The following is a 22,273-nucleotide window of genomic DNA, read 5'->3' as shown; positions in this document are numbered from 1 at the left end:
AATTATTTTTCATATTTTGCAAAATTAAAAACAAATGATATTTTTTAAAGAAAATGTAAACATTAATTCTTTACATTTTTTTAAATTGCTGAAAAAATTTTTTTTGGATGGCACCTTCCCTTTAATAAAATGGTGGTACTTATCATCCATGCGTCAAATTGCTTACCGGGGGTGGTTGCTGCGGTGAAGCGGGGTCCCAGGGTCGCTGCTGGAGGAGGCAGGAGTGGGGTGATGTTGCAGGCTAGGATGAGGGGATGTCCAGCACTGCTGCCTGAGGTGTCCAGCACTGCGAGGGGGCTCTGCCAAAATTTAGTGAAAGGACAGAGCCCCCTCCCCCCAGTTCCGTGGTTTCCTGTGCGATGGACTCCGGGAAAATGGCCGCCGGGGGGCAGCGCATGCGCAGATGGAGATCTCGGAATCAAGATCTCAGGAGATTGAAATCTCAGCGCTGAAATCTCATCTCCCGAGATCTTGATGCGGCGGACACCCCAGGCAGCAGCGCCGGGCACCCCCTCATCTCAACTTGCAGCAACGGTACTGGTAAGGTATATTTGCATTATAAGACTCACACCCATTTTCTCCCCCAAATTTGGGGGGAAAAAAGTGCATGTTATAATGCGCAAAATACGGTACTTACACAAAGTATGTCATGTTTATTGTAATTGATTTGTATCTTTATCTTAGAAAGTACTGGCATACAGATATATGTATAGAACAGTATATTATAACATATAAAGAAGAATGCTATTGAGGATTTTAGGCTGAGAAAATTCTCTTGTACATAACAGTGAAGCATGTGACTGGTAATGTTTTTGCCTTACATATTTCAGAGGTCACCGACACTAGTAAGCATCATAACTATATTTAGAGACATCCATTGAACACAGTAACTTGTGATTTGCAGGACTGTGAATAAAGTGTTATCTCCTCTAAAATTGCTCAGAAACATGCTATGGATGCAGCGGAGAAAACTTTGTACAAAGCAGTGTAAAAAAAAAAGCATTTTTTAAGCACATAGGGGATGATTTATCAAAGTTCCTATACTACTGTAGTAGCATAATGTCACTTGGATTATACAACAGAGAGAGGCCAGAAGATCGCAGCGCCTGTTTACCCGAACTACTGCACTGGTTAGAACTGCTTCACCATCGTAATAAACAGTGCAGGTTTACTTTGCTTTGGCATTGCTATGGTTATCATATCACTTAATCTTCTGGAGCTCTCCACCATGAATTGCCTCAGCTGTTGTGTGTTGGACACTCCCCTCTGGTATATGCGGAGTAGTTTGGAGATTTGTTCTGGAGATTTTTAAGTGGAGCTGGTTTGCATGTTCATCCTAATCCTCTCCTATTTGGTTTCACCTACCTTACACACTCCCCTGTGTTCCACTCTGTTTAGTAAGTATATTTTGTATGATTGCGGTTTTCATTTATCCCAGTGTGTTTTCCCTGGTCTGTGTGGTTAGTATAATCCTATACACTTCGGCCTCACACCTTTCTGGGTGGGGGAGGGAACAGATAAGGGTAAGTCAGGAGCACAGCAAGGCATGTGACCCCAGCGTTTCCAACGTAATTAGGGGACAGATAGACTAGGGCGCTCCCTAGTGTCAGGGATAAGGAAGGCGCTTCTTTCGACAAGAAACCCTGGAACAGCACCATGACACATAACTTATGCCCGTCATAAATGTTGCTCCAGTCCGTCTCTAACTTGAGTACCATTTCTGGCAATGCGCGAGCCATTGAGAGGATGTGCCAAATTGACTAAGTGTCCTAATGAATACAGCATCTCTTACCCCACTATATCCCCCACAAAAAAATAACATCTAGCTATTGTTATTCTACAAGCCAGTAACACCTGTGACTTCTCTGTAGTTAGTGGTCACTACTCACCTGTGCGGTTATCTGTAGGAATCTCCTCTTTACACCGCTCATCACCAATCACATATGTCCCTGTAGTATTAATATGGGGCAGATCTTCACCCTGGAACAAATATTGTAAGAGGTACAGACAGATGAAGATGTTTGATGAAATGATTTTAAAAAACAACAACAATCAAACAAAATCCAAACTATTTGTTGCTTTTTTGAAAAAGCAATCTGGATAACCAGAAAATTGTGAGGAGATCCAGACAACATCTAATGTCTATTGTTCTGCCCTCTGATATAGGGCAGTCTGTTTGTGTTATGTGCTCTGAATAAAGCAATATGCTTGTATTTTGTGCTGGGTTAATTATAGCACCATCTAGTGGTGGCTGAATTTATAGCAGTGTCTTTGATAGCATTATATAGTCTGTGCCTTTAACAGAAGCAATGTACATGGGATTGAAGCAGTGCTTTGTAGGAAGGAAGCAATGTATTCTGGGATGAAGAAGGGCCATTTTGCTTCTGTGTATATCATAGGATGCATGTGTTTACTTGTCCTCCATCTTAATTCTCCAACTTGAATTCGTTATCCGCTTAAAGCATATCTGTTTTACTATTCTGCCTTCAGGCACGCTGACACGATGTGCAATCCAGCATACAGCTTAAACCACAGCTCTGTCTTCCAAAATAGGCAGACTGTTCTCTATACTCTTCACAAATAAACAAGTTAGACTACAGAGAACAGTCTGCTTATTTTGGAAGACAGAGCTGTGGTTTATGCTGTAGGCTGAATTGCACATCATGTCAGCGTGCCTGAAGGCAGAATATCTATGATCAGCTTTATCCTGCCATCTCCAGCAGGTATAAAACATACACTGAATGGCCACATTATTAGAGAAATCCATCTTGCAGCACTTTTCCTTTGTATTTTAGGCAAAACAAAAATATATAATTCGTCTTCTACATTTTAAAAATTACAAAAAGGAAAATGGCAGCACCAGAGAATAAAAGAGTACTAGGTGAAATTAGTTTTCTTTTAAAAAAGGTGATCAATTTTATTCAAGTAGAAAAAACATACATTAAAAGACATAGTAACAAAGTGACCATAGTGCACCAACAACATACAGGCAGAGGCAGGGACAACCCATCTGAAAACCTAACCCCATCAAGTGTAGGAAGCCAAGGCTATGTGACCCATTCTTATAAAGCTTATTACCAATAATAGGGTGAAGGATCAACCAAAGGCACCAGTACCAGGGCTTACCAGGGTATGGAGGTATCAGAGAGGGGATCCCAGGGCCATCTGTCTCCCCGAGGACATAAGCATGGGTCACTTAGCCTTGGCTTCCTACACTTGATGGGGTTAGGTTTTCAGAGGGGTTGTCCCTGCCTCTGCCTGTATGTTGTTGGTGCACTATGGTCACTTTGCTACTATGTCTTTTAGATGTATGTTTTTTCTACTTGAATAAAATTGATCACCTTTTTAAAAAAAACTAATTTCACCTAGTACTCCTTTATTCTCTGGTGCTGCTATGTTTCTTGGAGTTGGTGTAGCTTTTTTATAGGGAGACTCACCACCTGGTGGCTTTTTCCTTGGCATCAATATGCAACTGGGCTGGTTCCTAAAAAGGAAAATGGGTCTAACAGACATGCAATCCCTGCATGTGTTGCAGCGGTCGAACAGCCGCGAGACATGCAGTCATGGCGACTCAAGCACAGTATATGTGCACGGCGAAGATTCTGTCAGCACACGAGCGTGCTCGGATAACACCTTATCCGAGCATGTTAGCTCATCATTAGTCATTATCCTTCGACCATAGAGTAAACAACTGCCACGAAGGGACGAACTTGATCAGTCAAAATACCGCTCCACAGGTATCAAAGCACACAGATTGTTCCAAAAAAACAGAAAAGGTCCATGGATTCATGCTGCTTGTGCCAAATTCTGACCCTCCCATCTGTATTAATCCGTACAGAGAATGGATTTCCATTGGTCAGTAATATTTTTGCCCTCTTTTTCCTTTCTGTAGGACGGCAATGACCCTGGAACTGGTCTCCTACTGCTATCGTCCATCTGTACTAAGGAATAATGGCTGCATTCAGACACATTAGTTGAACAGTAGCGCAGTATTCAGCTGCAGTGTGTGTAACTGCACCACATGTTCTCAGAACTATTGTTCACATTTTCCTTGATATGGTGTTTCCATCCATGAGACCCAATAAAACTGGATATTTTTCATTGATCACATTTTTCTCAGTATACACTTCACATCACTGATTGCAAAAAACAAAACAAAACCATAAGGTTTGCAATTTTTGAAATACTTGTGCTGTGACAGTGTTCGGAGTACCGTATATACTCACGTGTAAGCCGAGACTTTCAGCCCATTTTTTGGGGGCTGAACGTCCCCCCTCTCGGCTTATACGCGAGTCATATACGCCAGGGGGTCGGCGGGGAAGCGGGGGTGTCAGATCATACTGACCCCCCCCCGGCACATCTCTGCAACCCCCCCGCTTCTCCCAGTCTCAGGCTCCTTCCTTCAGCGGTCAAGTGGTACCGCTAATTAAAGTCATGAATTTGCGCATTTTCATGACTTTAATGAGCGCTACCACGTGACCGCTGAAGGAAGGAGCCTGAGACCGGGAGAAGCGGGGCTGCAGACAACGCGCCAGGAGGGGGAAAGTATATGCAATATTCACCTGTCCCCGGTCCATCGCTGCGGCCGCTCTGTCCTCCGTATCCTCTGGCTATGATGTTCAGGTCAGAGGGCGCGGTGACGTATTAGTGCGCGCCACGCCCTCTGCTGCCTGAACAGTCACTGACAGAGGACCCAGAAGAAATAGAGCGGGCGCAGTGATGGAGAGGGGACAGGTGAATATTGCCAGTGTTGGGGTCCTGAGCCAGCGGTGACACCAGCACCTGTCCCCACCTGCTCAGGGCCCCGGCACCTGGCCCACAGCGACAGAGAGGTGTGTCATTTTTTTTTTATTTATTTGCAGCAGCGGCAGCATATGGGGGCATACTCTATGGAGCATTTTATGGGGGCATAATCTATAGGGCAGCATATGGGGCATACTCTATGGAGTATCTTATGGGGGCATAAGTACTTTTCTACAGTACACATGGCCATTGCGGATGCAGACTGTGTGTTTGTTGCAGTGGACATTGGGTCATTGGGCCGTGGGAATGACTCACAGGCTTTTAAGAACTCAGACATGGGCCGCAGGTTGTATGGCAGCCATTTCAATTTCCCCATGCCACAGCCTCTTCCCCACACCGAAGGTCCGCCACAGCCATTTGTAATGGTTGGGGAAGAGGACTTTCAAATGTGCCAAAACCTGCTGAAACCTTACTCTAGCCGGGACATGGACAACCAAAAAACATGGATTTTTGTGACAAACTCACCGTAAAATCCTTTTCTCCGAGACGCTCATTGGGGGACACAGGTACTGTGGGTGTATGCTTCTGCAGCCTGGAGGCTGACACTAAGTGAAAAAAAAAGAGGTTAGCTCCTCCTCCGCCGTATACACCCTCGCCCCGGTTGCGGGCGGAATTAATTTGGTGCAAAAGTAGTTGGAGATCAAACAAAAATCAGACAATATCAACCTTAATGCAGGTAACATGTCTAGAAAAGACACCACCCTAATATCATTAAAAAAAGTATATTAAACAAAACAGAAGCCAACTTGGCTATCAGGGTGGTGCTGTGTCCCCCAATGAGCGTCTCGGAGAAAAGGATTTTACATTGAGTTTATCACAAAAATCCATGTTTCTCCTTTGCCTCATTGGGGGACACAGGTACTGTGGGACGTCCTAAAGCAGTCCCTGGGTGGGAAGTTGACTCACCAATCCAAGCTACATGCACCTCCTGTCTAAAGGTGCGCCACCGCTGCTTGGAGAATCCTTCTACCCAGACTCGCATCTGACGAAAACCTCAAAAAGAGGAAAAAATCCTCCAAAAAATTCAGATACAAACCAGACAGGCCTAAATGCATCTGCACTAATACAGGGTGCAGCGGACCCAAGTAATATGGCAGCTGCACAGGTCCATAAATACCAAATGAAAGAGGTGCCCACTGCCCGAGTAGAGTGCGCTCTGATCCCTGCTGGAACTGGTGTGCCTCTGATGCGGTAAGACTCCTGAATAGTCATGCGAATCCACCTGGCTATGGTCGATTTTGAGGCAGCGAGTCCCTTCCTGCGCCCCTCGGGAAGCACGAACAGCATGTCCATCTGACGAAAGGGTGCCGTCCGCGACACATACCTCCTGGGAGCTCTCACCAGGTCCAACGTATGAAGAGCCTTTTCCACACGGTGTACCGATGCTGGACAAAAAGAGGGCAGGACAATATTCTCATTAGTGTGGAACGAGGAAACGACCTTCGGCAGAAAAGGAGGCGCTGGTCTGAGAACCACCTTATCTTTGTGGAAGACCAGAAATGGAGCTCGGCAGGATAGAGCTGCCAGCTCTGAGACCCGCCTGATTGACGTTAATTCCACAAGAAATACTACCTTCCAAGAAAGGTAGGCTAAAGAGACCTCCTGTAACGGTTCAAATGGAGCCTCCTGTAGGACACTTAGGACCAGGTTAAGGTCCCAAGCGTCCAGGGGCGCCCTATAAGGAGGTACCAAGTGGGATCCCCATGAATGAAGGTCTTCACCTGCAGATTGGTAGCAATCCTCCGCTGGAACAGAACGGATAAGGCCGATATTTGTCTCCTGAGGGAACTTGGGGCCAAGCCTGAGTCTAGGCCAGACTGGAGAAATGCCAAAATGTTGGTAATAGAAAATCTCAGTGAACAACCATGGTTCCGACACCATGTGAAGAAAACCTTCAAGGTGTGGTGATAAATACGTGCTGAGGCCGGCTTCCGGGCGCTAACCATTGTAGCGACACATTGCGGCCAAACCCAGCCTGGGTTAGAATCCAGGATTCAACGGCCAAGCCGTCAACCACAGGGCCCCGGGACAGTAGGTCTGTGCGCTCTGGCAGGCGCCAAGGAACGTCGGCGAGTAGCTATACTAAGTCTGCGTACCATGCCCGACGAGGCCAATCTGGGGCCAGCAGAATCACTGGCACCCCTTCCGCCTTGATCTTCTTGATGACCCTCGGAAGTAGTGGCAATGGGGGAAATCGGTATGGGAGGTGAAACTGGTTCCATGGCAGAACCAGCGCATCCACGGCAACTGCCTGTGGATCCTGGGATCGAGCGACAAACGCTGGTACCTTGGCGTTCACTCTGGAGGCCATTAGGTCCACATCCAGCGTCCCCCATTGTTGGCAAATCCGGGGTGAAGTGACCATTCCCCGGATGCGAGACCCTGCCGGCTGAGGAAGTCTGCCGCCCAGTTCTCCACGCCCAGAATGTGGACTGCCGATATCGCCGAGTGGTTTCTCTCGGCCCAATGAAGGACATGCCCTACTTCGCGCATGGCTGTCCTGCTGCGGGTGCCCCCCTGATGATTTATGTAAGCCACAGCGTTGTTCGACTGAATCCGAACGGGCCTGCCTGCTAGAAGGGGATGAAACTGTTGCAGAGCTAGCCAGATTGCCCGTATTTCCAACAAGTTGATTGGGAGACGTGCCTCCTGCAGCAACCACCGTCCCTGGGTTGGGTGGTGGCAAAAAACCGCTCCCCAGCCGAGGAGGCTGGCGTCGGTTGTCACCATCAACCAATGGTCTGGGGGAAAGGGCTTGCCCTGGAGAAGTGAGTCACTGGCTGTCCACCACCCGAGTGCCAGTGTGACCTGCGTGGGCAACCGGCACCGGCGATCGAGAGAGAATGGGTTGTCCCAGACTGATAACAGGGCGTGCTGCAGGGGTCGAAGATGGAACTGGGCAAACAGAATTGCCTCCATCGCTGCCACCATCTTTCCTAGGAACCTCATGCAGAAGCGGATGGTATGAGGGACCAGTTGGCGCAGCTTCCGGACTCCCTGCCGGAGAGCTAAGGGCTTGACCTGAGGGAGAATTACTAACCCTAGGGAAGTGTCAAAGATCATTTCTAAGAAGGAGATCCTCTGCGCTGGCACAGGGGATGACTTCTTCAGATTGACCAACCATCCTAAGCAGGAAAGAGTATCTAGCGTGATGCTGACACTCTCCTCACATGCCCGAAAGGAAGGGCCTTTGACCAAGAGGTCATCTAAATAAGGAAAGACAACTATGCCCCGGGAATGCAGGGTGGCCATGACGACTGCCATGACCTTTGTGAATACCATAGGAGCGGTGGCCAACCCGAAGGGCAGTGCTGCGAACTGAAAGCGTAGGCCGTTGATGGCGAAGCGCGGGAACCTTTGGTGCAGGGGAAAAATGGGGATGTGTAGGTAGGCGTCTTGGATGTCGATAGAAGCCAAGTATTCTCCCCGCCCCATCCGTGGCAGATATGACTGAACGGAGAGACTCCATCCGGAAATGTCTGATCCTGATAAACTTGTTTAGGAGCTTTAGGTCCAGAATGGGCCTGACTGCCCCATCCTTTTTGGGCACCGTGAACAGGTTGGAGTAGAACCCCTGATATTTTTCGTTCTCCGGTACAGGAACAATGACTCCGTTGTGCTGGAGTAATTTTATGGCCTTGAGTAAAGCCCTTGCTCGGGCGATTACTTTTGGAAGACGAGAAAGAAAAACCGTCTTGGGGGGTATTTGATGAATTCTATCTTGTACCCCGAGGACACCAGCTCTGTTACCCATGTGTCGTGTGGGATGGAGAGCCAGGCGTGGCAAAACCAAAGCAGGTGGCCGCCTACCGTGTTGAAGTCGCCTTGAGATTGCCTCGAGTCATTTGGCTGCAGATCTCTGGGACCTAGGTCCTCTTCATCTGGGCTGGTGGGTACGCATTCTCCCCAATGGGTTGGCTCTATATGAGACCTGCCGGTCCCTGTCCTGGCTGGGACGACCTGAAGCGGCGGGATTGGTCGCTGCAGCCCACCCGGGGTTGCGAAAGGCCCGAAACCGTGTCTGAGGTTGGTGGCGAAACAGCTGCTTAACCCTTTGTTGAGGGAGGAAACTGCTCTTTCCACTTGTGGAATCAGAGATGAGCTGATCCAACTTTTCCCCGCACAGAAAACCGCTCTGATAAGGCAAGGAAGTCAGGGATTTCTTGGAAGTTGTGTCTGCCTGCCATGTCCTCAATGATAAAGCCGTCCTAATGGAGATCGCATTCACCGCAGTGAGAGCCGCGCAGTTGGCCGCATCCAAAGATGCATTAATTAGGTTGTCCCCGGCCAAAGTGATCTGATTTGCGATCTCTGATACCTCTGCTGGTAGGTCCATACCCTGCAGGGCTCTGTTCAATGATTCTGACCAAGCCATCATGGCCTTTGCTACCCAGGTTGCCGCAAATGAGGGGGAGAGTGCTGAACCTGATGCCTCAAATACCGAGCGAGCTAGGCTCTCTACGAGACAGTCAGTGGGATCCTTGATAGAGGACCCACTAGGTATGGATAACAGGGTCCTAGAGACCAAGCGTGACACGGGTGGATCTACCATTGGGGACTCCCATTTCTTACAGAGATCAGGGGCGAACGGATACCTCACCTCGAGCGCCTTTTGCCCTGAGAACTGTTTGTCGGGCCGCTCTCTGTGTTGTTGTACTATGTCCTCAAACTCTGGGTGAGAACTAAACACTCTATGCGGCCGCTTTGCTCGCTTAAATGAGACCTTATGACCTGAGGCCAAGGTGGAATCATCTTCGGTCCCAAGGGTCTGGTTGACGGCCTCAATGAGACTGTCAATTGTTTCACGGTATTCTGGAGTACCCGAATCAAGCGGCTTATCCAAGTCGTAATCTGAATTCCCGCTAACCACCCTTGAAGGTGAGCGAGAGGCCAAACTTATGGATGCCGAAGCACCAGATGGACCAGGAGACGCTATGTGGGTTTGTTTCCCCCGCATCTGTCTGGAGTGAGAGCGGCCCCTGCAGGCCGGAGGCTCCTGTGAGGTGGGGGGACCCCTCTAACACAGGCGAGCCGCTATTCCTGCCCCTATCTGGGGCCCGAAGGGACTCGATTGCTCTCGTAAGCGATGCCATGGACTGCGACAGAGACAGGGCCCATTCCGGGGGGCTCAGTACACTGGCCTCGGTCGCAGGGGAGGGCTCCTGGGCACGTTCGGAATCGCAGGCTTTGTAAATCTGCTTGGTTTGCGCCCATGGAAAGGCGGACTGACAGGAGGTGCAGGCAACATATAAGAATGTGTGTGCCTTTGCTTTTCTGGATATGATGGCTGCTAAGTGATATGCCAAGGCCCAAAAAGCTGCTTAGCCTCTGGAAAAATACAGAGGGTGGCCTTCCTCCAGGGGTAACACTCACCCCAGTCCTGTGTCCCCCCCGTCCTGGCCTGTCAGACGTCCAGCTTCTCCTTAAAAAAAACAGCGCTCCGGACGAAGAGGCGGAACTTCCGTCCGCGGTCTAGTCCCTGGCAGAAGCCGGGGACTAAATTTTGCCGTCCGCCCGAGGCCCCGATGGACGGGTCCGCCGGGAGTGACCGTGTCATGGGGGCGGGATTTCCACCCACGGCCTAGCTCCGGGAAAAGCTGGGGACTAAGTTTCCGGCTTGCGCCCAGACTCGGGGCGGGACACCGGGCCAGGAGCCTGCGCCGCCGGATACCACGCTATGTGGCACAGCCAGGGAGCCCGGGGATGCCTAAGAACGACGCCAGGAGCACTGACCACGGGGGTCCGCAGGAGCCCTCCCAGCCCACCTCCTTCCATACCTCATCCCTCGACGTCCATCTTCATCCTCAGGTTAGGGGGGCCAAAAAAAAAGTTTAAGGACGGTGCAGGCACCCTAGCTCCATCTTCCCTTATAGAGGAAGAGGAGAGGGACCGTCCGCCACCTTCCATCACCGCTGTCTGGCATTGGTGATGCAGTGGGGGCCGCACGGACTGTACGAAAGGATACGTGAAGGCGACACTCGCACGTGCTCGCCCGTTGTTGGTTTGGGGAAATCGGACCCTTTCAATAGGATCCGTTGCTCGTCTTATCTTCATGGAAAAAATGACAGACTCTGGAAAAAAAAGACCAGACATATGCCTCCAATGGACACTAAGCAAAAACTGATTCCGCCCGCAACCGGGGCGAGGGTGTATACGGCAGAGGAGCTAACCTCTTTTTTCACTTAGTGTCAGCAGCATACACCTACAGTAGCTGTGTCCCCCAATGAGGCGAAGGAGAAATCTTTAATTACAGACTGACCAGGGCACGAAGAACTGTAGAGAGTGTGCCTTTGGTATTCTTGTCTCCAGATGGCGCATTCTCGGCACAGCCATTAGTCTGAAACTGAAAACAGTGGATGAGGTGGTGAAGGAGTGTGTGGTTCTTCATAATTTTGTGATGGCTAAAGAGCACCCTAGCTTTGAACTTGATGATGCAGCTCCAATCCCATTGCCTGAATTCACTCAGCACCCTCTCCGGTCATTCGTTGAAGTTGGCCAAATGAGGGACCAATTTGCGGCCTACTTTATCTCAGATGTAGGACGTGTGGAATGGCAAGATCAAATGGTGTAAAAATGTTTTCTTGTGTGTATGTTAATAAAAAAACCTGTTTTGATACCTGTACTGAGTGCACAGTTTTTATACACTCCAATACAATCACCTGCCCAGGTGTACCCATGAATTCATGATGCTGTGTTTTGTGCATCATGACCAGGTGACTATACATACACACAAATTGTATGAACTTTATCATCTCTCCAGTTTGTGTTCAATTTGCAGCGACGGTAGAGATAATACAACTAATATTTGTATCACCTGGCCTGATGTTACAAATAGTGATTTTGGTATGCACTAGTATCCTTCACTCTTAATGAAACCTGACCATGGGAGTATAAATATTATTTGCAGGATCACCACTGTAGCTTGAGTATGAACGCAGACTGGAGTGATGATAAAGTTTATACAACTTCTACAATCCTCAGGCCGGGTGTCATGGCCAAAATAACGCATCCTCACTTCAGAATGTTATCACACATGGGCAGGTGAATACACATGTGAGTGAACCTCCAACATCGCTCCAGTCTGCGTGCAATAGATAATCAACACACAGAAACACAAACGACCATAAGTCCCAAAAATATTATTTATTAATATACCTAATCATTAATTAAAAACATTCCATAAAAATAGATATAATTATATACTGAAACATTATTTCAGAAGGGTCATGCCACCCAGATATAAGACATACATAGTGTGTGAAAAAAAAAAAAGAAAAAGAAAAATGAAAAGATAAAAGAAAAAATAAAAAAAAATAAAAAATGAGATAGTAATGACAAAATTCAAGTGTTATTTATAATAATTATAATACAGTGCATATAATGACCGTGCAATTTGAATAAAAACAACCACAATAAACCAGTGTATATCACAGAATGTCTATACAGAGCATCCATATAATATCAAACAAGAAAAAGAAAGACACAAATTGTGTCACAATAAAATAACGGATGCATCCAGAGCAGGAAAAGAAAACCAATGTGAAAGATGTGTATATAAAATAAAGTGAATAAATAAAAAATATAATGTACAACCTCTCCTGGAGTAGCTACCCGGTCCCGACACGCGTTTCGGCACTAAGCCTTCATCAGGGGGTATAGTTATGATACGAGGCCAGGGTATTGTACATATGACGTGTATTTTCTACATCATCTCCTCAGTTTATACACCGCACACTGAATAGAGGATGTGGTTAATTACAAGATATATCTAGAATCCCCTGGCCGTGTGTCAAAGTTAAATGATGATGGTTAAAAACACACCATCCTCAATTAACTTTTTATGATACCTGGCAAGGTAACAATAGATATGCCTTGCACTGAACACCATCCTCTATTCAGTCTGTGCAATATTAGCAGACTGAAGAGACTGTTGGTGAAAATACAAGTCATATATTTTTGTTTTTGACAACACATCTCCTGAAGTGACAAAAGAAAAATGTGTCATTAATGGAGCTATGTGGTGGCAAAAACACAAAGTGTACGGCGCAGTGTGTGTAGGTGGCGAAAAAAACAAACAGTATTACAGGAAACCATGCTTTATCATTTATTTAAAAAAAAAAAAAAAAAAAAGCTTTTATTGGGAACGACGTTTGGGGGAGGATCGTGGCACGCTGGGGGTGTGGAGAGACGAGGAATGGCTGGAGGGCGAGGAAGGGGTTCGAGGGGAAGGGGCGACAAAAGTTGGGGGAAGGGAGCTCAGGGATGGAACGAGAGGCAGGTTGAGACACAGTAGTAGGTGTGGGGGGAGAGACGCTCAAAGTTCTCTTTTTTTGTGTTTCTTTTCTTGTTGGGAGTCTGGCATGGACCTCTTGGAGCTGCCTAACCGCCTTTCTGACCGCCTGGAGCCGGGGGACCATTGCTGCGTTGGCACAAAAAGAGAATGGGGGTCCCCCTGATGCTGCTGTGTGGTGGCAGCAGTGCTGCTCCAGGCGGTAGCAGTGGTGGCGGCAGTGCTGCTCCAGGCGGTAGCAGTGGTGCCGGCAATGCTGCTCCAGGCGGTAGCAGTGGTGGCGGCAGTGCTCCAAGCAGGTGCAGTGGTGGTCCAGACAGGAGCAGCGCTTGCCATGGTGATGGTGGTGGAGTGTCCAGCTGCACTCAGACTTGGGGTGGTGTGGTGGTGTCCGGCTTGGCTTGGAATGCAGGTGGCCGTGCAGTGGTATGCAGCATAAGTCGGCAATGAGGTGAAGCGAGTCAGTGGTGGCACAGGTGGAAATGACACCACTGACTGCTGCCCGTACTGACTCTGCTGCATAGCCTGCATGAAATCAGTGTTGCAGGCCTGCATCACAGTCAGCTGTTGATCAGGACTAAGGTGTTCCGCCATGTCCCGTTCAATTTTACTGAAAAAATGGTGCGCTGGTCTGTTGAGGTCAGCTTCCAGACAGTCAAGGAGACTGTCGACAGAGTGGAAGCGGTGGTCCATGTGGTTAAAATTGCGTTCCATGAGGGAAAAACCACTTTCCACTCTGTCTGACAGCGCCTTGAGGGCATTCTGAAAAGCCGAGCTCAAGTGAAGGAACTCTGGCATGACATTCCTGTCCGAGGCCCTCTGCCGCTGGCGGGAAGTGCCCGCAAAACCAGTGGCAGAGACCTGGGACAGGGGAACAACTGATTGACCAGCTTCCTGGTCTCCAGCTGTCTGGGGTGCTGACCTGCAAGCTGCTTCCTGGCTGTCGGATGCCTGGGACGGGTCCAAGGTCGTTCGATGAAGGACCGCTCCAGGAACAGGTTGCAGGGTGCTGCTCCAGGTGCTGTGAAGAGAAAAACATTAGTATCATGCATTTACAAGTGCCAACTGCTGTGGAATAGAAAAGCACAGATTAAAAAACAATACAATACAACAAAATACTTAGGCTGGTTTCACATTAGCGCTTTTTAAGCGCACGCACGGCCGGGGGTAGCTCCGCCCCCGAACCGGCTCTCTGCCCGGCGTGCCCGCCCCTTGCTTGTAGCGCCGCCTCCTAGCGCACAGCGGCGCCTGCGATCGGCGCACCCTATCTTTAGCATAGGGTGCGCAGATCGTGCGCAGGCCGTGCGCTAGTTGCGCTTTGACCTGCGCTGCGCACTTTTGACGGTGCGCCGTGCGCGCCAAAATCCGAAAAGTTTGATTTTGGCGCGCACGGCGCACCGTCAAAAGTGCGCAGCGCAGGTCAAAGCGCAACTAGCGCACGGTCTGCGCACGATCTGCGCACCCTATGCTAAAGATAGGGTGCGCCGATCGCAGGCGCCGCTGTGCGCTAGGAGGCGGCGCTACAAGCAAGGGGCGGGCACGCCGGGCAGAGAGCCGGTTCGGGGGCGGAGCAACCCCCGGCCGTGCGCTTAAAAAGCGCTAATGTGAAACCAGCCTTACGCTCTGGTGGCAAGGACCGATCTTAGGAATGCCAACTGCCTATAATATCTGTATTTAGATCTGGTCCTTGCTGCAGCACCACTGCGACTCTGGCCCTCAGCACGAATATCCTTGTTGAATCGGTCCTTCATCGAGCGCCAACGGGTTCTGACTTTGTTCACTGTGGGAAAAAGTAAAAAAAAAATTTTTTACAATGCACGGAAGGCAAAATCTCTATCATCACACATAACTGTTGAGCACAGCCAAGAGTCAAAGCGGCATCACACAGTAATACAATAGACAATGCACTGTTGGCCATGATAACACAATTGTGTATCATTCTAGAATATATCTAGCAAGACACACACCTGTGTGAACATGGCCAACAGTCAATACGGCATCACACAGCAATACAATATGCAATGCACTCATTGTTGACCATGATAACACAATTGTGAACCATGCTAGAACATATCTAGCATGACACACACCTGTATTATCACGGCCAAGGTGACTGAAACATCACAAAACAATACAATACACAATGCACTCACTCTGTTGGCCATGATAACAAAATTGTGTATCAGGCTAGAATATATCTAGCATGACACACATCTGTGTCATCATGACACTGTGGCATCACAGAGCATTGAAATACTTACGAAAATCCTTGCGGACCCGGGGAGAGGCGTTGTCCCAGCCATCCATCATCACTGCGGCCACCTCATTCCACTGCCGCCGTGTCACCCCCAAGTCCGCGTGCAGCGGATCACGGCTGTCCCACAACGGGACACGCTCCTGGACCAGGCGAATCAGGGCTCAATTGTCCAGAACAATGTCTTCATCCCGTTGTGGAACCTAGAAAAAAAAAAAAAAAAAAATTTAGAATCTTGGAAATATACCATATATACTCGTGTATAAGCCGACCCCCCTACTTTTGCCACAAAAAAAAATGGGAAAACTTATTGACACGAGTATAAGCCTAGGGTGGAAAAAGCAGCAGCTACTGGTAAATTTTAAAAATAAAAATAGATACCAATAAAAGTAAAATTAATTGACACATCAGTAGGTTAAATGTTTTTGAATATCCATATTGAATCAGGAGGCCCATATAATGCTCCATACAGTTCATGATGGGCCCCATAAGATGCTCCATACAAAATACACCCCATATAATGCTGCACAAAGGTTAATAATGCCCCCATAAGATGCTCCATAGAATAATATGCTCCATATGCTGCTCCATAAAGGTTATGGCCCCATAAGATGCTCCAAAGAATATGCCCCATAAGATGTTCCAGAGATTATGCCCCCCATAAGATGCTCCATAGATTATGCCCCCCATAAGATGCTCCATAGATTATGCCCCCCATAAGATGCTCCATAGATTATGCCCCCCATAAGATGCTCCATAGATTATGCCCCCCATAAGATGCTCCATAGAATATGCCCCCCATAAGATGCTCCATAGAATATGCCCCCATATGCTGCTCCATAGAATATGCCCCAATATGATGCTCCATATATTACGCCCCCATATGCTGCAAAAAAAAATAAATAAAAAATACCATACTCACCTCTCCTGCTCGGGACCCGGCACCTGAGATATTCACCTGTCCGGGGTCCATCGCTGCTCATCACTGTCAGCGCGTCCTGACTGTTCAGCCAGCAGAGGGCACAGCGCGCACTAACCACGTCACCGCGCCCCCTGATGGCTAAACATCACGGACACAGGAAGCAGCAGACAGCGGTGAGCAGCGATGGTCCCACGGACAGGTGAATATCGCTATACTCACCCCTCCTGGCGCGGTCTCTGCACTGCAGCCTCGCTTCTCCACTGTCTCCCTTCCTGCCTTCAGCGGTCACGTGATACCGCTCATTACACTCATGAATATACGCATATTCATGAGTGTAATGAGCGGTACCGCGTGACCGCTGAAGGCAGGAAGGGAGACCTGGAGAAGCAGGGGGCTGCAGAGACAGCGCCGGGGGAGGTCAGTATGATCTGTCACCCCCCCTCCCCCTCCTCCGCCAACCCCCAGGTATATGACTCGTGTATAAGATGAGAGGCGGACTTTCAGCCCCAAAAAATGTGCTGAAAATCTCATCTTATACATGAGTATATACGGTATGTAAATGAAAAAGATAGAAAAAAAAAATACAGAAAAGATGAAAGATTAAAGATGAAAAACAGGACAGAAAAAAAGCCAGGAGGGAACAAAAAAATAAAAAAATAAAAAAAATAATATGGACATTCACAGTCCGTCTATACTTACAGGCTGTCTCTCCGCCGGCACTTGGCTAGGCTGCTGCTCCTGCACTTCGGACTCTGAAACAGTGTCCGATGTCTGAAAAAAAAAAAAAAAAAATTCATTTTCCACATGTGTAGATGCAGCAGCTATACTTACCCAAAACGTCAGGTAGGAAGATACTCACATCACACTCTGCTTGGGCGCCTTCACCACGGAACGGCCGATATTCATGCCCAGAAGACATGCTGCAATAAAAAAAAATAAAAGGCATTAGTACATAATACATTTTAAAGGACAGGCAGACATTAGATTTAGGATACTCACATTCTTGAAGCTGCAGCTTTGATCCAAGAAATGGCTGTGGTCTGTTGCAGGCTGTCTGTAGAGTATTGATCTGCCAGAGCAAACACCTTCTTTTATCTACACAACCCCCCCAAACAATGTTTCTTTGTGTAGGAGGTGGTTTAAACCAGTGTCTAGACATTGTTTACTTAAAAATCGCATGCGCTCAAAAGCGCTGGAGTGCGCATGACCAAGAGCACGCCAGCGACCCCATAGACTGTAATGTGCTTTTTTGGCGCATTCCGTGAGTACGTGATCGCACGCTTTTTTGACAAGGTTGGGTGGAACAAAAAATGCAACATGTAGCGTCTAGCGCATCTAGGCGCACACCTGAAAAAAGCGCATGCGCACGAAAACGCTGATGAAAGTGTGCAAGTGCTAGACCATGCGCCCGCCATGTTAAACATAGGTGTTATGAATGGGTCACCGAGGAGAAAAAAAAACTAAACTAGCTAAGTCACAGAAAACCAGAGAGGTTGGTAACTATGTAGATTGCAGATCCCTGATCCTAACCACACAACTAGCAGCAGCCGTGGAGCGTACCTACGATGATCCTAGACGCTTCGTCACAGCTGGAGGACTAAATAAGCCTAAAGCAAGAAAAGGGGAAAACTAACTGCCCCAGAGCAGACCCCAAAGGAAATACAGCCCCCACACAAGTACTTACGGTGAAACAAGATGAAAGCACAAACACAGGCAGGAAAATAAGCTGAGCAAACGATGGGGCCCAAACTAACTAGAAAGGATAGGAAAGGAAAAACACTGTCTGCAATCTGCCAAAAACCATACAAACATAATGTCCAACACTTCTGATAGCAAAATTAACCCTGAAGTCACTAGACTTCTCCCACTATATCAGCACTCTGAAATATTCTGAGACAGAGCAAAAAGAGGCCAATCTAATAAGGGACAAAAAGCAGATTGGCCAATACAGATAAATAAGAGTGGAAATTCAGCATAGCCCCAGCCGGGGCTGGCTGGCCACACAAAAAACTGAATAGACCAACAAAATCAAGTGTGAACATTAGCAGAAAAACTTAGCTTGAGATGACTGGAACAGAGCTGAAAACCAAGACCTGAAAAGCCAAAAGGAATCACCAGCACCAGAATAGGGCGTCGGCTGTCTTAAATCCAGTCTGAGATTCCTGAGGTCCAATCGTCATCCTCATTATCAGGTGGTAGATCTCTATGGATTAAATCAGCCTCACTACCTCCTGTTACCACCAGAGGGAGCCTGGAAGGAGAACTCACAACTGGTGGACCAGAAAATGAACTCACAACACATAGGGGCGCATGCGACCGATAGCGCTCAAAGCGCTGCGCGCAAAAACGCTAATGTGAAACCAGCCTTAAATTGGCCGTTCAATGTGTAAACTACTTGTGGATAAAACAAGACTGGGCACAAAATCGTCACAGCCATCTACACATCATAGGGGATATTTCATGACACCTTCTCTCCATCTACCTGATGATCCTGTGGAACAACGGGATCTTCTTGTTTACAGTCCAGTGGATGAAGAGGACGGGGACATCTCTCTGGTGTTGTCCTCTTACTGGATAGATCTGGAGGAAAAACATACAAACACTGAATTCATTCTTTACATACAGATAATTATGGGCCGTGTGTATTTAGTCCTGTCTATTACCTGGTGATGTGAGGGGCTGGGGAACCTCCATTATGATGTCCTTGTACAGATCTTTGTGTCCTTCTAAATACTCCCACTCCTCCATGGAGAAATAGACGGTGACATCCTGACACCTTATATGAACCTGACACATACAATGATACCATCATCCCCCAATCCCATCATAGCGTTACTGTACAATGTCCCAGCAGAGTCACCTCTCCAGTCAGCAGCTCAATCATCTTGTAGGTGAGTTCTAGGATCTTCTGGTCATTGATGTCTTCATGTACCAGTGGGTAAGGTGGAGGCCCCGTGATACGGATGGGGAAGACCCCTAAGCCCAAAGACACAAGAGCCTGACAGTGCTCCCTAGAGGTCTTCTTCACTACTGTGCAGTCCTGGTTATGGAGAGACACATTAATAAATCTCACTACAGACATTTCCAGAGTCCTCACCTCTCCAAGTTCTGTCCGTCTGTTATTCCCATAGATAAGAATGATGTAATGTGACGTCATCAGAATCTCTCACCTCTCCAGTAAGCCGGAAGAGGATCTCTAGGGTGAGGTGTAATATCCTCTCTACCATCTTGTCCCTGTCCCTATCCATCCTTGTAGGGTCACTCAAGAAAATGCTCTTATATAGAAGATCTCCACTGAGAGGATCCGATATTGTAGGGACCTGAATGGGGAGAAGATGACGATGTAACATCATAAAGATCCCATGTAAGAAATCTCCGGAGCTGTTACCGGCTTCACATGATCACTACTTCCAGTCATGGCCCCGTGCTGCCCCTGGTATAACACACAGCTGCATACAGACATACATACAGGTTATCCCTAAACAGCTAAATAGCATCAGCATAAAGGGGTTAATGTAATGAAGAATCACCGTATGCCTCCACCTGCAGAGCAGCACACTAGATAAATGGCTATGACTAAATACTAGTGGGTGATAGGATATAATGCCTTTTTCCACTAGAATTTAGATTTCTCATGTACAGCAGGTTGAATGCTAATGGACAGTGTCTAATAGAGTTTCAGATGGGAGTGTTTCTAATAAATTGGCCGTTCAGTGTATAATATTGGGAGATAAAACAAGACTGAGCACAAGACCCTCACAGCTTCTACAAATCATAGGGGAGATCTCATGACACCTTCTCTCCATCTACCTGATGATCCAGAGGAACATCGGAATCTTCTTGTTTACAGTCCTGAGGAAGAAGAGGACGGGGACATCTCTCTGGTGTTGTCCTCTTACTGGATAGAACTAGATGAAACACATACAGGGACTGAATTCATTCTTTACATACAGATAATTATAGGCCGTGTGTATTTAGTCCTGTCTATTACCTGGTGATGTGAGGAGCTGGGGAACCTCCATCATGACGTCCTTGTACAGATCTTTGTGTCCTTCTAAATACTCCCACTCCTCCATGGAGAAATAGACGGTGACATCCTGACACCTTATAGGAACCTGACACATACAATGATACCGTCATCCCCTCGATCCCTCCATAGCGTTACAGTATAATGTCCCAGCATTCCCAGCAGTGTCACCTCTCCAGTCAGCAGCTCAATCATCTTGTAGGCGAGTTCTAGGATATTCTGGTCATTGATGTCCTTATGTATCAGGGGGTGAGGTGGAGGCCCCGTGATTGGGCTCAGGGTTCTTCCCCATCCCTCAGACACAGGGGCCTGACATGGCTGCCTAGGGGTCTTCTTCACTACTGTGTAATCCTGGTTATGGAGAGACACATTAACAAACCTCACTACAGACATTTCCAGAGTCCTCACCTCTCCAGTTCTGTCCATCTGTTATTCCCATAGATAAGAATGATGTAATGTGACGTCATCAGAATCTCTCACCTCTCCAGTAAGCCGGAAGAGGATCTCTAGGGTGAGGTGTAATATCCTCTCCACCATCTTGTCCCTGTCCCTCTCCATCCTTGTAGGGTCACTCAGGAGAATTCTCTTATAAAGAAGATCTCCACTGAGAGGATCCGATATTGTAGGGACCTGAATGGGGAGAAGATGACGATGTAACATCATAAAGATCCGCCTTCACACATCCTGGTGATTTGTGTACTGGAAAAACCAATGCTGGTGTGATCTGTGGTCCGTATCCCATCCGTGTGTATGTGACACCCGTATGACATCTGTGTGTCAACGTGGCATGTATGGAATGAAATGCAGCATAGAAATTAAAGAGTTTAAGGTATTAAAGATGTTCATAGATACAGGTTTATAGCGCTGAGGAACATGATAGATAGGTAGATAGACAGATAAATAAACTCGGAGTGGGGAGACTGGTGGTAACCTTAATAATGTACTGACGGTTAAATGCAGCCATGTTCTCACACTCAGCTCAGTGTGAGGTTGCATCATTGATCTGACCGCTCACCAAACCATCTGGATCTTCGTGGGACATCAGCAGTATGGATTATCAGCGCGTATATGAGGATTACTTTTCCTCCAGATATTACATGTGAAGCCGGCTGTACCCTAATGTGCAGATTCCCGGTGCTCCCCCAGGACTGAGTCCTGTCCCCTCTATCACAAAGTCCCTGCTCCCCCATTACCGCTCACCAGTGCAGACTTCTCCTCCAGCTCTTACATGTGGAGCCGGCTGTACCCTAATGTGCAGAGTCCCGGTGCCCCCAGGACTGAGTCCTGTCCCCTCTATCACACAGTCCCTGCTCCCCCATTACCGCTCACCAGTGCAGACTTCTCCTCCAGCTCTTACATGTGCAGCCGGCTGTACCCTAATGTGCAGATTCCCGGTGCCCCCCAGGACTGAGTCCTGTCCCCTCTAACACACAGTCCCTGCTCCCCCATTATCGCTCACCAGTGCAGACTTCTCCTCCAGCTCTTACATGTGGAGCCGGCTGTACCCTAATGTGCAGAGTCCCGGTGCTCCCCCAAGACTGAGTCCTGTCCCCTCTATCACACAGTCCCTGCTCCCCCATTACCGCTCACCAGTGCAGACTTCTCCTCCAGCTCTTACATGTGGAGCCGGCTGTACCCTAATGTGCAGAGTCCCGGTGCCCTCCAGGACTGAGTCCTGTCCACTCTATCACACAGTCCCTGCTCCCCCATTACCACTCACAAGTGCAGACTTCTCCTCCAGCTCTTACATGTGGAGCCGGCTGTACCCTAATGTGCAGAGTCCCGGTGCCCCCCAGGACTGAGTCCTGTCCCCTCTATCACACAGTCCCTGCTCCCCCATTACCACTCACCAGTGCAGACTTCTCCTCCAGCTCTTACATGTGGAGCCGGCTGTACCCTAATGTGCAGAGTCCCGGTGCTCCCCCAGGACTGAGTCCTGTCCCCTCTATCACACAGTCCCTGCTCCCCCATTACCAC

The 22,273-nt window shown here is 48.1% G+C and overlaps 1 protein-coding gene across 2 annotated transcripts in view; it reads right to left on the bottom strand.

Moving 5' to 3' along the window:
* The window catches only part of LOC141050948 (uncharacterized), a 105,193-nt gene that overhangs the window by 6,112 nt on the left and 76,808 nt on the right, over positions 1-22,273 (bottom strand). For both annotated transcript variants that reach the window (XM_073547672.1, XM_073547670.1), the window contains exons 2-10: positions 20,777-20,926; positions 20,468-20,647; positions 20,261-20,384; positions 20,080-20,177; positions 19,440-19,589; positions 19,130-19,309; positions 18,933-19,056; positions 18,752-18,849; positions 1,890-1,980 (exon numbers count right to left, since the gene is read on the bottom strand). In XM_073547672.1, coding sequence (XP_073403773.1) covers positions 1,890-1,980; positions 18,752-18,849; positions 18,933-19,056; positions 19,130-19,309; positions 19,440-19,589; positions 20,080-20,177; positions 20,261-20,384; positions 20,468-20,647; positions 20,777-20,854 — 1,123 coding nt within the window. In that variant the 5' untranslated portion in view covers positions 20,855-20,926. The remainder of the gene's footprint in view (positions 1-1,889; positions 1,981-18,751; positions 18,850-18,932; positions 19,057-19,129; positions 19,310-19,439; positions 19,590-20,079; positions 20,178-20,260; positions 20,385-20,467; positions 20,648-20,776; positions 20,927-22,273) is intronic.

This window comes from Dendrobates tinctorius, unplaced genomic scaffold (genome assembly GCF_039654945.1).
Source record: "Dendrobates tinctorius isolate UK_male_01 unplaced genomic scaffold, ASM3965494v1 ptg000155l, whole genome shotgun sequence".
NCBI classification, from domain to species: domain Eukaryota; kingdom Metazoa; phylum Chordata; class Amphibia; order Anura; family Dendrobatidae; genus Dendrobates; species Dendrobates tinctorius.
The sequence above is the reverse complement of the archived record's forward strand: the minus strand, read 5'-3'. Positions and strand labels throughout refer to the sequence as shown.